The sequence below is a fragment of the Cuculus canorus genome, chromosome 4 (assembly GCF_017976375.1).
Source record: "Cuculus canorus isolate bCucCan1 chromosome 4, bCucCan1.pri, whole genome shotgun sequence".
NCBI lineage: Eukaryota > Metazoa > Chordata > Aves > Cuculiformes > Cuculidae > Cuculus > Cuculus canorus.
The window spans coordinates 27821395-27845554 of record NC_071404.1 but is presented as its reverse complement, the minus strand read 5'-3'; the positions used below and the strand labels follow the sequence as shown (position 1 = coordinate 27845554).

The 24160-nt window shown below is 37.3% G+C and overlaps 1 protein-coding gene across 5 annotated transcripts in view; it reads left to right on the top strand.

The window, feature by feature from the left end:
• Positions 1-710: 710 nt before the first annotated feature.
• GABRA2 (gamma-aminobutyric acid type A receptor subunit alpha2) overlaps positions 711-24160 on the top strand; it is a 63260-nt gene continuing 39810 nt past the window's right edge. Inside the window, exons 1-3 of one of the 5 annotated variants that reach the window (XM_054066059.1) lie at positions 711-744; positions 2208-2296; positions 4802-4917. In XM_054066059.1, the coding sequence (XP_053922034.1) occupies positions 2226-2296; positions 4802-4917 (187 nt within the window). In that variant the 5' untranslated portion in view covers positions 711-744; positions 2208-2225. The other 4 variants (XM_054066056.1, XM_054066057.1, XM_054066061.1 and 1 more) reach the window with 4 other exon arrangements.

Sequence of the window (24160 nt, the reverse complement as noted above, 5' to 3'; positions counted from 1 at the left end):
ACTAGTTTTCATTACTGTAAGAGTTGATTCTGCCTTCATTAACAGTTGTCAGTTCTGCAGTTGCTAATTCCTAGAACACTAGATTGGTCACAGATGGTTGACTGATCAGACAATGAAGAACTGTAAGCAGAGGAATTTTTCACATCTGGAAAGGAAAAAACAAGGGCCTTGTACTTTAGGTTTGCAGCATTAAGTGCCTGCTGAATGAGTGTTCTTTGGATTTCAGGTTTTGTACTTGTGTCCTTATCATTGTCATTTCCCACACTTTGGACTGTCATTTTACTGTGTTTTTTATTTTTTTTAAGGAAACAAAGAAATCCAGCTTGCTCCCTCTCTCTTGTGCAGTAGCAAATTATGAAATATCTCAAAGTTGGAAGTAGCAGATCATCTTGACAGCTCAAGCACTTTTCTTCCTTCTTTTGCCTCTCATGCTTTGCCGTGGAATTAGTAAGCCACTAGAATAGGAAAACAAGGGAATCTCCAGTTGCAAGCAGCAATAATCAGGAAGCAGGAAACACAGGAAAAAAACAGCAGTAAGGAAAGTAGGAAAAAAATTGCCAAAACCCTCAATTTTTGTAGTTCATCCTATAGTTAACCAAATAAAATATTTTTTTTCCTCCTTTCCATCCCTCCTCTTTCCCCCCCACGAGTCTGTGCAGACAACCTCACATGTTCATTTTGGAACCACTGATGATTCAGAAGCAAACTTCGGCAAAACAACCTCAGCTAAAACATAATAAGCAGGTAGGCCAGTGACACTAAGAGCATAACTGAAAGCTGGTTTTTGGCTTTGAGAGATTGAAAGGAAAGGAGATGGACGGAAACTTTTTTTTTTTTTTAAAAAAAAAAGCTGGAACATTCTTGCTTGTGTTATTCAATTATTTCCCGGCTAACAATGCAAAATGAGGGTACACTAAATTTAAACTCTTCTCTTTAATCGTCATGCCTGTCCTGATCTACTTGAGCTGGAAAAGCTAAAATGAATGGGAATGAGCGGTCCGGTTACTACCCAAGAAAGACTGGGTATGGGAAAGGAGGGCAACGTGCTGTAAAAGACAACAGAGTAATGCCATCTGAGCCAAAAAAAAAAGCAAGGTTTGTTTTCTCAGCTGCCTGCATCCTGAGCTCACTTCGAATGACAGACATTTCTTCTCTCTGCATTTCAATTAGACTGTGCCAATGGGCAAGTGGGGAAAGGAATATTAATGAGACAGACTCGGAGCGAGGGTGGAAAGCGGGTACCGGCGATGGAGAGCGCAGGGCGGTTGTTGGGTTGATGCCCGGTCCCACGCGTACTGAACAAGGGGTGATTAAAAGCTTGAGAAAGGCTGCGGAAAATGCGGTTTATCGCGCTGGGGATCGCTTTTCCCTCAGTCAGTCGTTGGCGCACAGGCCAAGTCACCGCGCAGGCTGTAAGGCAGGAGCCGCCGCTCATCAGGGTGACTTGCATCTTCCTCCCCCCGCTCCGTCCCCGGGGGCAGCGGGCGCCGCGCCGTGCGTGTGTGTGCCCGTGTCCCCGCGCCCCCCCCCCCTCCCCCGGGCAGGGTCCGCACCCGCGGAGCCGCCGCCCCCGCGCCCCGCCGCGCGCGCGCTCCCGCCGCTCGGCAGCCGCTCGGTCCCGGGCGCGCTCCCCGCCGCCGCCGCCGCCTCCTGCCCCGCTCGCCGCCGGCGCCCTCCCTTCCTCTGCCCCCCCACGCCCCGTCACCCCCAGGTAGGGTCCCCGCGGCGGGGCTCGGCGGCGGCCCGGGGCGGTCGCCCTGCGGGGCTGTCCCCCTCCTCCCTCTGCCTTCGCTGGGGCGGCTTCGCCCGCGGTCCCCGCGCCCGGCACGGCGTGCCTGCCGCCCCCCGGCTGCGGCCAGGCGGGGGATGCTCGCACGGAGAGCCTTTTATGCATAACGGTCTCTTTTTATTATTTTTTTTTTTATTCCTTTTTCGTCTCGGGGCTTTCGGCTTACAGGAAAGGAAAGCATCTGATGCGTCTGCTCACATGCCACTTTTAATCATACGTTGCCTCTTTGCACAGAGCAGGATCGTTGGGGAAGATGGAGATACAATAAGTTGTTAGTAGTGAAAAGTGCTGCAGAAATCCATTGGTTTCCTCTCTCCACTGAAGTAACATATTTTTCCTCTCGGGTTAAGTTGGGAGCACTGCTTGGCGGAGACTGACAGTAGCTGAGAGTGGGTTTGTGTTCTTCTTGCACGGTTAGGTTTTGCGAAGAGCGGCGATGAAGAGGAAGCTGGCACTCTCCGAGATGCAGTTGGTTCTTCTCGTTTTATTGGTGTGGCTACCAACAAGGTGAGGGGATGTTTAATTTTATTGTTCAGTACCAACATGCATGTTGCGATCTGCTAAGGTTAAGCTTCTGTGAGAGGTTATAAAAGTATAGTATGTAACAATGTAATAAAAAAATCTTTCTTAGCTGTTTGAATGCGGTAGAAGGTAGCCTAGGGACCGTATAAGCCGAATCTCTTGTCCTTAAACAGTTTGTGAATTGAGGCTTTATTTCACCGGTAAAAGAAAAATAATTCCTTTCAATACTTTATTGGATCAGAAAGATTTGTTGGAGTTACTGTATCGCTGTGATTCTGCACAGTTAAGATGGAGAAATAGATTATTGTGAAGTCAAAGAGCGGATCACAGTCTCTAAAATAATGCTCACATATTTTTTAATACGGGCATGCCTCTTTTTTTGGTCAACATAACAGAATTCAAAATGATATTTAAGCTTTAAACCTCTAGGTGGAGATAGCATACAGCTTCACAATTGCATAGACTGAAACAATAGCCTCATTTATTAATCAACTTTTCCTATGTTGTTTAAAGTTCTCCATTTCTAAAGTGACAACATCAGAGAAAGTAATTTTAATTGCGTAATAGTTATATGTTGCTCACTGTCTCTAAATACACAATTAACTGTGGTTTGCAACTCGTTTGCTTGCTTCGATTCTGACTGCAGTAGGTCTTGTCCCGATATGGTAATGGTTGTAAGCTAAATAGTGCAAGTTTTCTGCAATTTAAAAAGTCTTCATTGATTTTTGTCTGTTTCCTAGTCAACAAATATTCCCTGAAACTATGTTTTCTATTTCAGTTTATGCCTAGATATGGTGCAGTATTAGTTGAGTCACAGTGGGCCAGATCCTACTCAAACCCTGCAAACCCTACTCAAGTGAGTAATCTAACTGACGTCAAAGAGACTACATGCGTAATTAAGGAGTTTATGCCTGAGTAAAGTTTGCAGGATTTGACCCAAATTTGATATAATTGTATGATCTAATTTTTGAGTGGTATTGTGACTTCAAAAAAAACCTGCTGTATCTCAAAAAGAAGCATAATAAACAGCAGTCTTACAGTACAGAAATGTATTTAAAAAAAAAAAAAAAAGATTCTGTCCGGTAATTAAAATTAAGAGAAAGCCTCACACTTCTGTAAAATCACATATGACGTTTTCGTATGGTCTTTATAAGTTATCTGAATTTGGTTGATTCTATGTTTTATGTGATGGAAAGCACAGACTGCAATGATTTATATTTAAATAATTCCTCCATTCTGTTGAATTGGAGACCAGCTTAAAGCCCTGTCTTTAATCATTTTATAGCTTGCATTAGAGAAAATGTGACCCAAACCCACTTGTGGTTTTGAGAACGAAAAAAAGACGTGCTTGTTTTTATGGCATTCAGAATGCCTTGTTCATTTAGAGATGCTAAATACTTAAACATGTCAAGTTAAAAATCTGGATGGCTGAAAAGGGTGTAAATAACAATGAATATAGCATATGATGCTTTACTTCCTTGATGCTAATATTTTGGTATTAAGTAGGAAAGACTGATAAGGTCATGCATTCCACATGCATGGTGCTTAAAATTGTTGGCATAGTAACATTTGCATGCATAAGGCTTTCTGAATGGGAGTGTTCCCCTAGTACACAAAACCTTTGGTCTGTTTGTCCAGGTCTGGGAGGACTGTTCAGCACTACGGTTCGCTGGGCAGCAAATTCATGTTCCAGCCCCTAGTGTTTTCCACAGAGAAATGACCCATAACATCTCCTTCTCTATCGGGAAGTTTGAAACAATCGATGATCTATCGATTCTCCTTGACACTTCGTTTATGAGTCTTTTCTATCCAACTTTTCTAAGGTTTGTCAGCATCAAGTGGAACATCAGATAGTGCTTTTTATATCACAGTAGCATGTTAGAAACATGAAGACTGTCCGCAGCTATTCTGCAGCTTGCTAGTCAGCGCTGTTGTTCCCACCCACCAAATGCTGACATCAGAGGACTCCCTGGGCATGATTGCTGGAGTTTTCCCTCATGTTAGTTCTTCTGGTCATGTACGTTACATGACCATTGGGTGGAAGCATATCCACAGGATTTATCCAGAGATAGGTTATACTTAGGTGAGGACAGATGGGATAGAGCTGGAAGGAGACAGTTTTGTGTGTGAAAACCCAGGTTATCAGTCTCGGAGTGACATGCCCTCGGCTATGGAAAGCTCTTTTAGGCTTTTGGACCTGCACAAGCCATATGTGTTAGCGGAGCTTGAAGTAGCACTCACGGTGATGCAATGTTGACTAGAAGTAGAGGCTACTGGAAAATGACTTCCTGGGAATTTTAAATAGCATATCATTGACTTTTATGTTTCTGAACGTGCAATATATAAATTGTGTATTCATATACTCTTAACTACACCTTTCCTGTTAGAGGGCAGCAAGTTTAAATATTCAAGGGCAGCCTGTAAAAAGTGCATGTTGAGTGTGCATTAAAACATACCTAGCACTTTCTGAAATGTAAAATGTCCATTCAGATCAGTGCTGGCTGACTCCCTGGAAGACGAAGCTAAGAATAACATCACCATCTTTACAAGAATTCTAGACAGACTTCTGGATGGTTATGATAATCGTCTCAGACCTGGATTAGGAGGTAATAAAAGCAATTAAAAGTTGATTTTAAACGATCAGTTTTAATGTTCAGATTTTATGCAGTGATATTCTTCCTTCAGGTTTTTTTTCCCCTAACAACTGGTTATTTATCTTGATAAATTATTTATAACTCTGTAGTCACTCAGCTGAATCATTTGAAGTTTGAGGAAGATAACATCTATGAATGGAAAGGAGGCACTTTCACATGTTTATCTTAAGAAAAAAAAAATCTGGTGATTTAACATAGTAAAACAAAATGAGAACAAAAATAACATCTAAAGCTGTTATTCCAGTCAGAAAATTTTGGTTGAGCAAGGAATGCAGATTTTATTCCCGGCAATGCGATGAGTGTATGTTTTTGGAAATCTGCACAAGTGTTTTGTTTGGTGTGTGTAAAAGTCACATTTTCAATTAATTCCTTGTCCCAGTAAATTCTATGGAAATGTTGTATTTTTTACTTCCTTGGAATTTGGGTTTCACAAGTAATTAGCATTTTGTTTCTGGGCACCTTACATGTATTTGGGCATTTGAAAAAAATAGAAAAGAGGGAATGTTGGAGTACTCCCAATTTTGGGAATATCATGAACTGCCATGGCTATCAGTTCACATTTTCATTTGAAAGCTGTATGGCAGCTCATATAAGTAGGTAAGCAAGAAATTAAAATAATGTGTGTGGTATTGGAAATATTACTGTGCAAAAAGATCTCTACACGTAATATTTTGCTTTTGATAGTATTTTATCAACTATTATTGCTTCTCTGCCACTTATACTGCATAGCATAAATATTTATGTATTAATAAACCACTTATTATTGTTATTATTCATAACAATTTTGGTAATTGTATTCTTCAACCTGGAGACTACTTCAGCTTGCTAAAACTAATTCCAGTGCAAAATCCCTGGGATTCCTGTTCCTGTTGATTTCAGTAAGATGAGTCCCAAACCTAGAGGACTGCTTTAACTTCCATGGAAATTACTCTAACAAATCCTTTTGATCACATTAGGAATGAGTTAAAGGTCACAGTTTTTAGCCAACACTTCTCTGTCTTGACCTATGGCTCTGATGTTGTTCTGTTTCTGGAGAATCTTGGCTTGCATCTGACACGGCTGGTGCTGGCTGGAAACAGCTTTCTCATTATATATTAATCTTAACCTAGGATAACTTTCATTTCTATTTACGGCCTTTGTACAATGGAGACTTGTGAAATATTTTATATTTAAGGACTTTTAATTTACATGATCCAAAAAATGAAACATACAGTGCTGTTGATGTGAGAATTTATATGGTGATGTTTTACATGGAGAGTCAATCTCTTTGCAAAAGACCTGAATTTAAGAATTTAGACATAGTATAAACATAAAATGCCTTGTAGGTGACTTGCAGAAACACTTCATATCATAAAGCTCGTGTTTAATTGGCGGGGCTTTTAAAAAGATGATTTTTATTAGAAAAGTAATGAAAAATTCTTTTTTTTGTTTACAAAAAGGGTTGTGCCATTTAATGACAGCAGTCTGCAGTTCCTTTGAATATTATATATTCTTTTTAATATTAAAATTTATATGGTAGAAAACATGAATTTAAAGATTTATTTTTCTAATGGATTTTTATTTTAAGATTTACCATTCAATCTTCCTCCAAATACCTCTGTCTTTTTCTTTGCCAGGCTTCCTAGGTAATTAAAATATACTTCAGGAGCATAAAAATTAAAGAATTAACATCTGTTTGATATTGGCATACATGGCAATCAACCCATGCGGAACACGTGTGAAATGAAACTGTGTTATGCATATTAAACCTTGATGATTCGTGATGCATTGATCTTAATCTGCAATAATACTTCAGTTTTAGATGGATGGATTCTTATAGTTTAAAAGAATGCTTGTAAAACTCAGTTGTAATAATCCGTGATATGAAATATACCAAACAATGCTTTTATACATAATGCTTAGTAATTATGGAGTTTCATATTTCAGGAATTTTGTAGTATTTCATTCTTTTTTCTCTACTAACCTGTACTCTGAAAAGAAACATTTATATAATTCATGATTTTTTAAACACTACGTGACTAGTGAGTTGCAATAGTTTATAAAAGTGTTTTTGTGTAGGCCACTGCATTTTGACCATGCCATGTGTCAATTCTTTAATGTTTTTAGCCTCAGTTCTGTTCCACTTGTATTTATATGAATTTAAAACAATTCAGTCAAAACCAATACTTCAATTTACTTCAGCATAGCAGCTTGCTTTATCCTGCTACATTCCTGTGACTGAGATAACAATCTGGCCTAACGTGCAGCAACAGAAATAGCCCAGGGTCTGAGATAGATTCTTTTAAAGTCTTCTGAAAGCAAGAGTTGTTCAGCAGCCTACTTTCACCTATTGTGAAAGACAGTTTCAGAAATGTTTTATAACAAAAATTCAACTCATTGTAAAGAATTCTTCATCTCAGAAATATTTTTAATAATAAAAAGTGTTAGTTTAACGCTGACATTCTAGCTAATTATTGACCAACAAAAAGGAAATGTATCGGCTCCTTCCAAGACTGTATGTAAATTCAACCAAGTAATTTGCCTGTTTGGGAATGCATTCTTGAACTTAGGGGTAACTTTATAATTCATTTTATTGAGATACTTGTTGTGAATACTTAAGATTATGTAACTTGTTGTTTTACTAATACACCAATACACTTCAGAACTGTGTACTTTTTTGTAGACTTTTACGACAGCTTTAACTTCTACTGGTGATGCAGCTCTGTTGTATGAGCAGGTTTTGGCTGTTGGCTATTAGCTGGTGTAGCAGCTGGGATGCAATAGCGATGCAATAGCCTTCAAAATGAGGGTGGGCAGGGAAAAGAAGACGCTGCATTGTCCCTGAAGCCAGAGATATCTCATGTAACTTGGATAATATCCCAGCCTACTGTGTTGATAAGGAATGAGGGTATTCAAAGAGAGAAAAATTTTTCTCTGTACTTATTTTACACGAAGTATAGGGTTGCAGCTGAAACACTCTTGACTGCACTTTCAGTTATGACATAAACTATTTTACCCAAATATTCCATGGGACTTCTGTTTAGACATCAAAACATATTTCAAGTTTGGTTTCAAAACAAATTCTCTATGTCATTAGCAGTAACTTGTATGAAATACAGACATGTAAATGACAAGTCATAAAGAGTTTGATTATGTTTTTCTTCAATATCATTGATGTATTTTCTTCTATTTTATTTGTTGTAATGTTTGCAAGATGCTTAGAGTAGCACTTAAACATAAATCCTTTGATTTTTATCAGCATATAGAAAAGGAAATCCACAGAACAATGGATGCTAAAACTGAGCAAGGGAATAAAAGAGAATTTAGATCTTCAAATAATGAGACAACAGAATGTTGAGGCTGAGATACAGCTGCATACAAATCTGGAAGTGGTTGAATTATCTGTTTGCTCCGACTGCTTTCCTTTACCCCATGAACAGACATGATTAAGCGAAAAAGGAACATAGATGAAGGTGATCCCCTTTTTTGATATGTTGATTTTTTTGTTTATTAGGTACATCAGCAACCACATGCATGTTTTTTAAAATGGTAGCTTATTTTTAGAGACGGCAAAGAAGAAGGAAGGGAGAAGGAACGTTGATGGAGCTAGGAATTTGATATCATCTTGGATACTTCAGCTTATTAGAGTCAGCTGTCTCCATAAGTTATTCAGCCTGCCTTGCTTTCTCGTGTCTGAAATTGGTAATTTCCAGCAGCAATAGAACTTCTATCTATTATACTCTCCCAAATTTATAAAACATAATTAAATACAAGATTTAGAAAATATAGAATTTAAATATTGGAAAAAAAAACCCCAAAAAGCCACACAGGGAAGTAACAAGGACAGAGGACTGGACTTCATAGCCTGATGGCCAGATTTTCAGCTGCCATATTAACATCAAAAAGAGCTATGCAAATTTATGCACTTTGAGGATGTTTCCACAGACTGTTGTAAGTCTCACCAGGAATGGCATCGTTATTGTAACCAAAAAGGTTGCTAAAGACTCTGAGGAAGATCAGGCAGTGGGTGGGTGAAAACTAAGTGCCACTATGCTTCCAATTTGTAGGCTTCACCTCTGCCGCAAGGTGACTTTCAGGGGGTCTGATTGCTTTAAACAAGAGTCTCCATTTTGTTTCACTTATAGACATTCCAAAACCTTTTTTTCTACAACATTTAGTATATATTTTGAGCAGGAAAACTGAAAAGAACTGAGAAGGATTATTGCTGATTATTGCTATCTGAGAGGCAGTGGGCAGTGAGCACTTTCCATATGATCATTCTTCTTTGCAGCACTGGATATATTGTTCCATAGAAACCGTATAGTAGCGTAGAGTATTGGACTCTGTGATTAGAAGTTGCATATGTTCAACAATATAAGCCAAAAGGGAAAAAATATCTTTTTTTTTCTTTTTTTTTTCTTTTTTCACAGAAAGCCATTTTCCCCCCCTTCCCCGATTGGGAGATATAGATAGATATATATATGCATATGTGTTTATCAGAGAATTGTATGTCTTCGGTTGCTGGGAAACAAGGCTGTGATCATATGTTGATAATCTGGAATATGTTAAATTTAAGGCAGTATATTTATATATCCCTGTGATTCAGAGTTTTTAATCAGCTTTAGAAGAGGTTGAAGCTATAGCAGTCCCCTAGCTGGGCATTCAAAATTTAGCTGTATTTGTTAGTCTTATCATGCTTAATACATATCCAGAGCATCCTAAAAAAGAAGGTCCTGCAGCTGTTTCTGCTGCAGAATGCTGCAGGAAAGCATTCACTAATGTTTTTGAAGGAAAAAGTGCAGTTCCCCTGCGTGGTTCTGGTTGCTTCCTTAGCCCTTCTTTGCTCCGACTTCATCTTTTGGAAATGGTAATGCCTCTCTGCCAGTGTTAGTGCAGATCAATTCAGAGCAGCACTTGCATTTTTTGAAAGCTCGCTATCTATATAGTTATGCTGAGATACAAGAAGTAAACTACTGCATGCTCTTTCTTGGGCATACTTGCAAGTGTTACATGGAATCTGGCTGCTTCAGAGGAGTCAGTGAGAAATATAAATTAATTTATGTTAGAGTTGTGGGTAATTTATATTGGCAAAAAGCATTCCTTGTAAAAAAAGTGGAAAAACAATAGACAGGATATGAAAATCTCATTTAATTAGTTATCCAGGGCACGCAGATGATGCTAAAATCCAAGAACAGAACTAACTCAATAGCTATAAACATTCTAGGGAATGAGTCATTAGGGAAGTGGAAGGATGAAAAACCTTCAGAAACTGTTGTGATACTGAAAAACAAACCAGCAAAAATGGTATAGGATATGATACTGGCTGAGGAGCTGTTTATTTATCTCTAACTCTATTTATTTATTTATTGAAAGCCTGTGGGTAAATCAACAGTGACAATACCAAAATAAAATCAATGCTACAATTTTGCAGAATATTGCAATCAGGGAAAGTGTTGCACAGTGCAAAGTGGCAAAAGCTACACAACTTTTAACAAAAATCTATGTACTTTGCCGTAAAGTTTATGTGCCTATAAAGGAGCTTGCCTGGGAAGATCTCCCAGTTGACTAAACATGTATATTCAGTATTTTCTTTCTTTCTTGTGGGTTTTTTTTTCCATAGAAAAGTATCAATATTTGCTTCTAATGCTAGAAATACTGCTGATGATGCTAATGCTGATTTAAGGCTTTGCTTTTTATCTCAGCTACATGGAAGACATGAAAGCAGATACTGCAGAGTTCTGTGGAGCTTGTAGCTCTTTGTAAATCAGACTGATAGGGTTGTTTAATTTTTCAGCTAGATTTGGTGGCTTAAGACAAACTTTGCCTTTTTTTGGCAATGCATTTATTCAGGGTTATTTAGAAACTGCTTGAAATGCAGTGGCCTTGCTGATATCGAAGATATTCTACTGTTGACTGCTTCCCACTAAGACCTCTTATCACATTACATAAATCTTGCAATGAGCTTGCTATCCAAAATATAGAGCTGCTTCTCTCTCAGGCTGATTAGTTTTAACAGCCAAGTATCAAAGGACTGCAATATTATAGTTTCAAAATTTTTATTACCCTTGTGAAATGATACAATTTGTGTAATATTACCTGAATTGGAAATATAATTATTATTTAAATAGTCTAAGTCTGAAACATTTTCAGAAATATTTAAGTGCATTAGGAATTCATCCAGGATATCTTTGGGGAATTTTAATGGATTGTATGGATTTTTAGTAGTGGATTTTAAGCAAGGTAGAAAGTGAATTTAAAGTATAGAAATCAATGTATGTGTCAATTACAATGAAAAAAAAAGTAATAATTCTGTAGCAACAAAGATATATTTTGTAATACAAAATTAATTATATTCTAGGTTACACTAGAAGGCATACTTATAAACAGCATCAGGGAAATCCTCTAATGTTTACTTCTATGATGTAGCCATGGAATACTCTATTTCATATATTCTATTTATAGGAGACATGCAGAAAGTTAAATTTCAAATCTTTTCTTTATACCAAAAAAACTGCTAACTTAAAAATGTAAGAAAGCATCTATAGAGATCTCTTACTCAGTTGCACGATCACCTAAAGATATGACGGTAGTTTTCGTGAAGAACTATTACACCAGCAGGTAATAAAAGTATTGATGCTCTTTGAATTTTTGGGTTTAGATATACATAGGACACAGACATCTTTGGAATAAACTATCCTTCACAGAGCTGGAAAAATGGAACTTAGAAGTATATTTGATTTAAGAAAAAATCGTAGTTATACTATACTGTGATAAAAGTAGGCATCACTGTTTTAGTGATGTTGATTTATGCTCATGTGGCAAAACCTGAAATTTAAACAAATAGACACGCATAATTTTCTTTCAAGACAATTAATTGGCAAGTTTTGACATTTTATTTGAAAGGGAAATTAAAACCTTGAGTTTAAAAGGACATGCAGAACTCATTCACTTGCTTTGTGTAGGAAAGATTGGGTTTTTTAATTGTAGTTCTTGCAGCTTCTAATGGCATGTATAAATGTAGTTATATTTCCTGTATTTTAGCACCCCATAAAAAAAAAACTGCCATGAGGCACGTTCTTACTATGTAATTATATCTGCATAGCACATTCCATTCAAGGCCTCATTGTGATGAAAACAATGCAACAATACCATATTTATCAGATGTAATCTAAGATAATAAAAACATGAAACATGAAAAAATATTACTTTTTCCCCCTGTCCTTTGCTTTACTAAGCAAGATCATAATTATTAAGCCAATTATAGTGATTTTCAATGCAGCTGTAGAGGTTAATGGTGGCTCAGATAAGTGGTGGGGGTCTCCATCTTTGTGGAGACATCTGAAATTTGACCGAATATGACCTGGGCAATTTGATTTGTCTTCAGAGCTTCCTTTGCTTTGGACACTCCAAAGGTCCTTTCAAAATTGAATTATGTTAAGATTCTGTGACTCACAACCAGCAAGACATTGCGAAAATGGCTTAAGTTTTCCATCTTAATTGGCAACTGTGAAAAAAATAATTTTAGAATGTCAGAACTGGAAGGTATAGCTGAATAAAAGTACCTGTGGAAATGAAAGGTTTAGACTGCCTGTGGATAGCAGAATGCACAGTGTTGTACAACTCTTATTATTAATAAAAAATCCACTATGATATACAGAAGATTTGGGATAAACAGGAAAGGTCTGCGAAAATGAAGAGGACAGGTCCTTTTTTACGGTCTTTGCCTTGGATTTTCCAACATTCAGCAGAAGCCAGAACTTGACTGATAGACTAAAAGTGACTCTAGCCACATTTTTCCCACTATCACCATGATCTAGAGTCTGTGAAGTGTTAAATATGGGAAAAGACAGCATTTTAAAGGAGAGGCACTGTATTTCATTGAATCATTCCCAATTTACTTTTTCGTTGTTAGATGGGCAGTGTACAGGGAACTGAAAAGCTGTACAACACTGTACAGCTCAACAACTCCTCAGGAAGAACACAGGAACCTCTAAAACTAGCCCTTACCAAGTGTCCTGATGGAAATCTTCCTTTTTCCCTTCTCTTTTCATAGTTGCCTTTTGCCTTTCTAAATACCTGTCTATTTGATACATTCTTCAAGAAAACGCCTAACTCTCTTCTTTGACCAAAATTCTGTGGATTTATTTTACTCCATCTAAACACAGCTGTCCTCGAGTCCAGGCCAGACATGCTGTGTAGATGCAGCTGTCTAATTTTCCTTTTTCTTTTTCTTTTTTTTTTGTGGCACGAAAGACAGACTTAACTTACCCTTCTCCCAGGTACAGCCAATTACATCCAACTGCCTGAAAGATTTCATGTCTAATGCAACTGGATTGGGGAGGTTGAAAACAATGTGAAGGCAGCCTCCCGGGCAGGTAGAAAACAAAGATCCTTCTTTGCCCACAGATTGTATGGCCTGCCTTTTGTGCCAGTGCAATTTTTTTTCGGTGCTGTTGAGTGGTCTGAGATAGATCTGTTGCTTCTGGCAGTATTCCTGACTGCATATTCCTGCTTCTGTTTTCCTGAAGTGCCACCGTTTCATGACAGCTTTTAACCATAGTCTTTTCAATACACAGTCTAGTGCATCTAGTTTTTAGAATTAGTAGTGAGTAGAGAGAGATACTTTATCCACAAGTAAAATGTGGAAGGACATTGTAATTGCCTGTACATTAAAACTGCATCTGCTTTGTTTTGTACAGTATTTTGGTTTGTAATAATTTTTGGTGCTAATGGCTCTTATTAGTGGCTGCTATTAGTATCTAAAAGTAGCTTCTAAAGACTCCAAGAAACAGATACAGGGTAGAATGTAACACTGTTTTTCAACAACCCAGCATTAGGATAATACAAGCCAAAGGGAAAACCCGCTATGAGCAAGGAACAGGGGGCAGAGCAGGAGACCGGGGCAAAAGAGGTGGACAGCGAGGAAGGGAGACAAAATAGTGATACAAAACACTGGCCACTTTAAAAAAAACTGGCAGATTAAGGCACTTGATTGAGTTTTTTCAAACACCGTTTGGAAACTTGAAAGTAGAAACCCAAGCAGTTTTATCAACAGTATATGCATGTATTAAATTTTCTGTCGTTGATGTTTTTCAACAATGAGTCATCTGTCTCAAAAAGCAGCTATAGAGAATATATCAGATAATGTTTTCTATTGCTGTACAATTCGCCAGTCTGCTAAATTAAAGCATCAGCAGAAGATTTTGAATTAATACTGTCAAAAGTCTAATAAATTTTAATGATAATAATCAAAGCACTTTAATATGCCAAGATTAATCTTTAAACACATTTTCATGTCTGTTTTTTTCAGGTTAATTCTCAAATTTAATTAATCATAGGCTAAAGGAAGTTTTGTTTACTACTGTCATCCTGATAACAATTTCCTTCACAATGCAGAGTATGTCAGCACTAGTTCTCTGAAATTGTCTGTACATAAGGAAGGTATGATTCTGCTAAGCGTTCTTGCTTTTTGGGAACCATTTGTGTGATTACTTTGTAGCACATGGCTCTTGATTTATGTTCTGTAATTTCTTGCCATATGTTTAGGGCTATTTAATAATTAGAGGAGTTAACTCTGTGAAAGCAGTTTAAATCAATTTCCCTCTTACCTGAGATTATTGTGCATGTCAGAGGACATGAAACATTTTAGGAAAGTTGTGTAGCTGCGGTCAGAGATTGGATTTAGTTGCATCTGACCGAATTACATTTATTTTTATGTCCATACATATGTATTTGGTCCTGCATGTGTTTTTTTTTTTTTGTGGAACCAGTAGAGATGATGCATTCTAAACCACAATTTGTTTTGATCATGCGTCCTCAGCTGCTCTATGTTCCACCTGCTCAATCTGCGTGTTTTGCAAATTGTAAGTTAAGTACCTCGTAATCTTGTACTGTTACGACTCATAGAGTTGATTGCAATGTAAGTTCAGTGCCATGGACCACTGACCCTCACTGTGTTCTGACACATACAGTTCAATAAGATTCCGTTAAAAACTGATGTACGCTGTAAAAACTGTGCATCCATTTTATGTACATCATGGCTTCTCTCACAGTGGTGACACTGAAAATTTATCAGAGAACTTTGCAAAAGGGGTGACTTTTATGTTTGAGTAAATACAAAAGGTACATGTGGGTGAAGTAACCAGGAGGTATGATTCACCATTGGTGATGGAACAGATCTACGTCTCCAAGTCCCAGTACAGTACACTGTTTTACAGGTCACATAATTTCCAACATATATTTGACCTGAGTGAAGCAGTTTATACAGAAGATATATTCTGCCTGTAAAGATGTCTTCTAAATAAGCTGGTTTTTGAAACTCCTATTTTTTTCTTAAGTGTTTAAAGACTGCTTGCATTTGTCATGTGAATGAAATTTCCTGGAGTTACCTATTTCATCTAACACCTTGATCTGCTTAAATTTCAAAATTTGCATCCAGTTGATCTATTAAGTACCTGAATATCCGAAAATTAAGAATCTTCTGACTGAAAGATTGCCCTGTCATTAGGAGTTCATCTCTCTGTTGGTCTCCATTGCTTGATGCTGATTCTCTCATCCAAGAGATTTTCTTCCAACGCTTTCCCTGCTTTTTCTTTCTTGTATTCATTCTCAGTTGTCCTAAGATAATATTTTCTTCAGACCATTTCTGTCCGGAGACTGGAAGTTGTTAGAGTCATCCCTTCCCATTTCCTCAAGCATGTGAGCCTTTCAGCACAAAACCAGCTAGCAGAAAGGAAATTAAGGGGGAAAGAGAATCTGCATTTGTCTTTAAGAGTTTTGAGGTGAGTTGAAGGGACAATTCCTGCCCTGAATGAACCTGTTCTAGATATTCCCTTCTGGGTGACAATCCAAAAGCTACTCTAGATACCATTTTATTCTCATTATTTGAAGGAATTTATATTTTTCATAATTTATAGGCTTCACTGAATGAGGAATTAAGTCCATCTGGATGAGAAGAGGCTGAGGAGTAATTATAGTATGGAGTATACAAATGAAAAAACCCTATAAGCCTTAGATTCAGTGCTCTGTTGATAAACTCCCTCTGCCATCCTGAGGGCATGCCATGGCATTTCACGAACTGTTCTTATCAGTGTCCGTAGTGTTAATTCAGTACCAACCAGTGAACTTCTTTCTACTAGATCTTTAAATGTGAATTTGGTACTGCATTGCCTCATGCAGTTTCTGAACAAAAGGGAAGGTATTTCCTCCTAGGATGAGAAAGGAGAAATATAAATGCCTGTCGTTTGAGATAAGGGAATGGTCACATCCTTGATAATCCTTTTCTATTTTCCAGGTTCTAAAAGCTGTTAGAAAATTCTTTATTAATTCTTTACCAGGCATTTCGTCTTTAGTTGACCATAAAAAAAAAACCAAACAAAAAACCCCCCAACCCAGATAATCTTATTTGTTACTGCCTAATATGCTATTTTTAAAATAACCATTGGTTTTAAACTAATATTCTGCAGTAGATCCTGTCTGCTTTTTTGCCTTTTTCACAAAGCCATAGTATCTCCTTAAATAATATGCACTTTAAGAAACTGGATTGTAATTAAACTCATATTAGGCATTGTTTCAAAGAAAAAATATGCTGGTTTGTATTTTCTGTGTGTGAAAACCCCACCTGTTAATTTAGTATTAAAAGCTGGTTCTTGTCCCGGATATAGAGCCTTTCACTTACAGAAGCCTGATGGGTTCTGAAAGTCCCATAGAAAGCCAGAGGGGAATTCTCTTGTCACAAACAACTATAAAAGACAAATTTGAGGCTGCTTAATCCAAGCGCTGGGAGTATCCTGGGAGTATGTTTTAGAGGAGATTCTGAGTAACACTGCTATCTGTAAAGTAGCTTGGAGACATCCAAGTGACAGCCTTGGGATTTTTGAGTGCTGCAATTCACTTCTTGTAGGCACATTACACAGCCTTAATCCAAGACCTTTTTTTTTTTATTATTATTATTAACTAGATAGCAGAAGGGTAACTGACATCTCTGTAATGTATTAAAATGGGGTTTTTAAAAAGATTGCCCGTTACTGCCTATGTTATAATATTTTACTCATTTGGGGGTACTTGTTTAATAAGTATGGATTTGATTCTCTGTTGGGTCAAACCGCGAACTTCTTGTTTTTCAGGACTCTTGTTTAGCAAAGAACTTATTATTCATGACCATCCCATGGGTTTTCCTGCTAAATAAAAAAAGTTGAGGATAAGAAGAGGGTCCGTTTGGCAGAAATTCTGATTTGTGCTGTCTCTCAAAACCCATACCTCTATTCCTCCTTTCCCTGCATTTCAGCAACCGTGCAGATCAGGGAAGTGTGAAGAAAATTGTGCCTACCTTTTCTTATGTCCCCTGGGTATTTAGGGTATTAACGTAGACACAACCTTCCGCTGATTTTAGTAAGTCCATGCTAGACGTTTTGAGAATATTAGAGTGGTCCAGATAAACATTAATTTCCTGTACTTCATAGTTCCTTCACCTGACTTAAAATAGGAACTGCTGGCTGGTTTGTTGGAAGTGTTATAACATTGTCTAGTTTTTTTTAACTGTGTCACAATCTTCTGAAATGCTGTTAGAGAATTTCATACAGCGTTACCTATTAAAAATATATTTGAGGCCCCTGCTGGAAAGCATGCATTGAGTGCCCACTAATACATGTATCTATTAAATAAAGGCACTACCTTTTCCTGCCATTGGTCCCTGTCATGCTTGAATGCTAAGTATGAGGCTAGCAAAAGATAAAAGAACTGTAGCTCCATTTTTAATGACTGTGTGATTCAGGACTATAGTAACCAGACACTCTACACTGACAGTAGAATTCATCTGTCTGAAAGTATCATAATTTCCAATGTTTTCTTGAGTCTGTTGAGGACTTCTATCAGCCTTTGGAACTTGGGAACATGTGAATTTCGTAGTTTGCTCTGATAGCCGCAAGTCTTGGGACAATACCAACCTCTGGTGACAATGTTTGAGGATTTGAGGTTTTATAATGCTTGAAACGTGGGAAGTTTCTGAAGGAGGGCTGCCTCTCATAGCTTGTACTTTCACTGGCGAGTTCATTTTACCACTATAAGCCAACGTGGCTGCTGAAATCTAGTCTGGAGAAAATACAGGCTGAGTGATTGTTGTTAGAAAATCATCTGAGCCTATGTAACAGGAGATGAATTGGCAAAGAATCTAGCAACTAAAATCAAGTGAGTCAGGAATTATTGTGCAATAAAGACATATCTTAAGAAGTCCAAACTCGGCCACTTCATGACTGTAAAAAGAAACTTGAAGCTGCTGCATTTTTAAAATGATACCGCTGTTATGGGGAGGTGTGTTTTGGAGTATAGGAGCAGTTGACAGAGTAAGTGTATCAAATAGGATGATTTATAAATGCTGTGACTTGAAATAAAACATAAAATTTAAATCTGAAATTAGTCCAGAAGAATAATGCAACAGAATTTGACAAGGTGTTCCATGACACCTTGAGTACTGAACTAATAAAATTCACACACGAGAAGAGAGAAAGACTGCTGAATACAATTTTCTAAAATCTGAAATAATTTGGGGAATTTTTTTGTTGTGCCTCATCTGCATGCTATGGTTTCCTTTCTAATAGCACAAGCCTTTAAGCAAATTAGGTGGAAATACAGCTGCATGAGAGTCATAACTTTGCCATCTCCTCTTGTACACCAATTCAGGTCGATCCAAATAATTACTGCTTCACTTTATCAAAATGTGCTCCCTTCCATTTTCAGACTTGTTTGAGTGCTCTTATTCTGTTTGTCTTCCTCTGTCTCATTCTTTAGACAGTGTTGAGGCACTCTCGTTCTTTTTTAGCTTTATCATGCTCATACAGTTGATCTAAACAATGCAGTACTCCCATTGGTTACTCAGCCTGATTACCATATATATACTGATGGAAGCTGTAGTATCTAAAAGGGATAATTTTTGGTGCTGATGTTTTATTTTTCAGTTGAATGCTATGTAGTTTTGGTTTGCTGACAAATATGTTCTGTGTTAACAAAGTTCATTTTACTTATGCCTTTTATGTAACCCTTCTCAGGAAGATCACATTTCTTCTAGCCAAACTCAGCTATGTTTTCACTTTCATGATGCTGTTGAATATTTTGCGTAACTAAAAATGACTCACATTTGTTGTTTATTTTAGAGCTTGATGCTTTTAATTTTTTTTTCTTTTTTGTGTGTGAGGATGTAATGAAAAGGGAACAAATTGAGATTTGGTGGATTTCACAGTAGTCTGTCTTTATGTGAACAGATTTCATATCACTTGTGTTTAGATTGCCCTTCCCAATGATATCATTCACTCCTTGTTCTTATTTTCCACGTTTTGTTTCTCCCTTTTTTAATTTTAACATAGGCAAGACTACTGCTTATAATTACTCAATTGTCTCAGATGTTTATACAACCAAAGCATCCATGTACATTAATATCTTTACAATAAACTTGTAAATTAGATGAATGCTCTGTGTAAAAGATAGGAAAAGAATCCACAAAGGTGGCTAGATAGTTAATTACTGTCTTAATCACTTGGCAGCTAATATTTCTGAGATTGTTGAGATGTTGCTTGAGATGCCAAATGTTTATGAAGTCCAACGTAATCTATGTATCTTCTCTTCCCCATGCAAAGAACCATTTAAGTTAGGCACTTCTGGGTTGCTTCATGTTTAAATACAAGCCAGATTCAAGCTAGATGCTGGTTGATTGGTTGGCTCGATTCGATATGGGTTGCACCAGTCAGTACAGTAGCCTTCTCATCAAAGATGAAGTGCATTCTAGCTTAAACATCGTATTTATTCTCTGTTGGAATCCATGTTTCCTAATTTCCCACTCTTTTAATTGGTAACAGGGCTTTTGATCATTCTCAGAGATTGTTCTCTTCCACTGGAGATATTTTGTTCATGCAGCTGAAACCTTTTCTTACCAGCACAGGTGAAACATCCAAGTTTGGGTGGGAAAATGTTAGCAGCTACCACTTCATCTGCTCACAGTAGTGTGCCCCTACTAGCGGTCATGCCATTCCTCCTTTTCTGAATAAAAAAGCCATAAGAGTAACTGATAGCCTGGGATGGTGGAAACTTGTGTGAGAGAGAGCACCTCTTGTCAGGTGCATGTTGTGATTTAAAGCAGAGACATGAACTCAAGTTACTGTGTGTCAGTCTTTCTTGATCACTAAGGTCAATATTCTGAGGTAGGGCATGCTTCCTGAGCCTTTGGAAAGAATTGTTCTGCTTTGTGTAAATAACGAGATATTGAGCAGAGACTTCAATTTATGTCTACAACATCCCATGAGTACTACTAGGCCGTGGAATCAGTCTTTTACTTGTTTTCTTGCTTTCTTTCTTGAAGTCTTTCTGGCCCACTACATTTGTGATTATTTATATTTTGAGGTACTCTTTGGGACTTGTCTGAGAGCCGATTCTGTAAGCTGCTTGGTGACATCAGGGTATTTTTCCCTTAAGGTGGAAATATAAGCAGCCAGGGAATTTTAGGTACTGACAATGTTAGATGGGAATTTGGGACTAATGGGGAACCAGACAAATATAAGTGCAAAATTTAGTCATTATAATTTGGACCACAGAGACATTCCAATTAACTTTTATTGATTTAGGTGGAAAGTTGGAGCTTAAATAACTTTGTGAAGCTTATCCAATATACTTAAAGAGATAACTAGGCATCAAAATCAGTCTTTAACCCTATTCCTGAGTCACTTTCTCAAACTTGCGTAGGAAGCCTATAATAAAGTTAAAACTGTACCTCAAATGTCACTTTCATCCAAGGCTCATTAATAGGACCCTTTGGAAATGTGTTTCATTTTATTACCCAGACTAATAAATTTTGCAAATTAAAGATCAATTGGTAGAGAGAGAAGAAAAATCTATAGAGATAATGTTTATCTGTGTGATCTACACTATTTTCTTCTTTTAGAGTGAGAGTCAAACTCCAGATCTGTCATATGCATGTGAAAATTATCTTAGTAATGTGTAAATGTACCACTCAGCACAGTGAGAACTTTTTAGTTTTCCATTTACTCTGGAAATGGTGCTCTTTAGTTTGCACAAGTGTCTTTTACATACAGGGCAAATCTGAGTAATTATTCGACCGTGGGGGTATATTATGTTATTTGAGTTATAGATATGCCTACATTTCATTTTATGCACAGTTTTTGGGGTAACCTACACTTAAAAAATACTTTAGCTCAGCTAAAAGCATAACTGGAAGTGTTTTTCCAAGTTGTGTTTTTGCCACAGAAAAAAAAGGATACTAACTGTTAAGCTAAACCTTTTGGTTTTTTTCCCCAGCTTAATGTGTGGGTTTTTAATGGTCAAAAATTCTCGCTCACATCTAAATATACATCTGCTTTTAACTGAAGTTTTGTATTACAGTAAATTCTCCCTCAAGTTTCTGTTTTTGTGCTATTTCAGACCCATTACATTCAGTTGCAGAATGCAAATAAATACTACTTTTCTAAGATACAAGTCCCAGTTCAAGAATGGACTTATGCACAGGACCAGTATTCAGTTAGTCTAAATGATGTAGTGGAATTTATTTCAAGACTATGGTATTTCTTTGCAGCGTTGCCCAACTTCATGAGTTCTGTGTAGGCCTTTGGAGGGTCTGTGATAGTCTTTATGTAGGGCTGTCTATTTAGTATGTGATATAAAGTTTGTTAATACACAAAATCACTTGGGGTCTGTTAGTCTACTGGCTGTCAATTCCTATATCTTTCTCCAGAATGTATTCTTGTTTCAGTCAACACTATGAGAAATCAAGTACAGCATCCAATTCAGCTCTCATTTACATCAAAGTGAATCAAGAGAGCAACTGTTAACAGTAATACTTACAGGTATTACTAGGTCTTATTGGTAAGCTTACTCTACGTGTGCTTAATTCAAGATGGAGATTTGAAGGACATGTTTACTCATGGTTCATATTAAGAAATTGTCCTGCCAATAGACTGAGGATAAAGTGAGGCTATTGGAAGTGAAGCGCTGATGTCAAGGAGGGAAGTGAATTTGTTCATTCTCACAGTTGGCTTTGATTTACAAATTGGAAGTATTTAAGTACATGCAAGTGGCTTTGAAACTGTTGTAATTTAACAGTGGGTAATGGATGAAGGCACTGAATAGTTGGATAGATAAAACTGTCACATAAAGAACCAAAACCCAAATATAAACAACTAGCAGAACAGTATTTTAAAATATCTGCATTTCTATGGATTTTGCAGCTCTTACATCTCCACATTGCACGACCTCCTCTGACTCCCATTCCCTGCCAGCCAGAGAGTGTCTTGAGCTGTCAACAGAAACACTAAGGAGCTTGTCAGATAAAGGCAGCACTTTGAGTTGGAACAGTGTTTGATGGATTAAGACCCTGGCTGTTTCACCTGTGCAATTCTTGACTTGTATTATGAATGACAATTTCAAAGCCCTTGGGCAACATTGCCAAGCATGCCTTTGGAGACCATATTACAATGTCATAACAATGTCAATTTCCACTTAAATAATTTTTATAGCAAAATAATTAAAGTAACATCAAGCTTTTGACAGAATTTCCACAGAAACTCTGAAATCCTCAGTTAAGGCTCCCACAGCACTGCAACTTGACCTTCTTTTTTATTCTGTGTTGACATTATTAAAGAGTGGTATTTTATTTCCACTTTTTTTCCCTTTTTTTTTTTTTTTTTTTTTTTTTGGCATGCTTTTGCAGCCCTTCAGTTACAGCCTTGCAGTGTTCTCCTGGGTACGATTTACTCTACACTTAACATAATGCTTGTAAGAATTGCTATGCGTTAGAACTTCCTGAGTGTATTTTAAAAGCTCTGTCCCATCAAGATAATGCTTTTGAATGTTTAGGATTTCCTTAAACAGATTGGCTTTTATTTTAGTTGCCCAAACTTGGATTGACAGTTTTATTGACTGAAAATTCAAGTAAACTGAAAATAAACTAAGAAAACAAATAAACTAAAAAAAGGTCCAACCCAATCTGCTAGCCTGTTTTCTTGTAAAGATAGCCTTGACACATTAATGGATAGTATAGCCAACTTTATGCAAATGAACATCTAGAACCTTGCTGATGGTCCACTCTGAAGATTTTGCAATGATCACACACCTTTCTTCTGTTCTTTTTAGTATGTTTAGAACAAGCCATGTGTGTTTTGGCCCTACTCACTCAGAAGAAAGGATTTTAGATTATTTTGGTGAGAGGAGAGGAGGAATGAGCAAAACACAGATCATACTCGAAATTGAGAAATATTCAGGAAATTTATTTCAATAAAGATAATCCTGCCTCGGAGTTCTCCAGGAAAGGGAGACTTCTTAGGTGTGTCTAAGCCTGTGTGTCTAGCTGCCCCACATTGTAAGTACTAGAATCCTGTGTACCCCTTCAGAGATACAGGCAGCTGAGAAGGGACGTTTGAAAGAAAGCAGGAAATGTTTCTGGAGAGTAGCAATCCAAAGGAAGTAGTTCAAAATTGAATTGTCTCTGTGGAAATTTCAAGTTTTGACAAATGGGTAAATGCTGATGAGGAACCTTTTTTTTCCCCTGACTTTTCTGACCATCTCCTTTATTCAACCTGTGACTGATTTAGACTTCAGCCTCCGCAAATTCCTTGCTAAGCAACCTCCTTCAGCTGAGCCAGCTCTTCTTCTGAGGAACAAGTCAACAGGACTTCAGGCCATCAGAAAGGATATCCCAGCAGCAGGAGAGCTGGCATAAGGATTGGACAAAGGCATTGATACCAGCTCGAACTAATCTTTGAACTTGTTTTCTAATGTTTGATGAGCCAAAGATATTGACATTTTCCACTGTAGATAATTAATGTTGGACAGCTGAAGCCAGGTTTGGTAAACACTTGTATTTCACATAACTTACCCTTCATTTAATCCTTCTGCCTCAGCTTCCCAAGTACATAAAAATGAAGATTATAAGATTAGTGTCTTCATAAAGAAGTTATTATAATTAATGTTAGTAAAATAAAAAAATGTAATTATAGATAAGGATCTATAAATCTTCTGCAGTCTGGTATATTTATTTCTTTTTCTTACTTCTTGATTTTTTTCAACAATGATATCGTGACAGTTCAAGTAAGGAAAGGGAATTGGAAGAACTCAGTGCTTGTGAACTGTGTGAAACATGATCTTAATAGTTATTGCCTTTACTACTTCTACAGGTTGTGTTTTTCTTCCTCTCTTTATCCTTAGATTTTTTTTTTTTTAG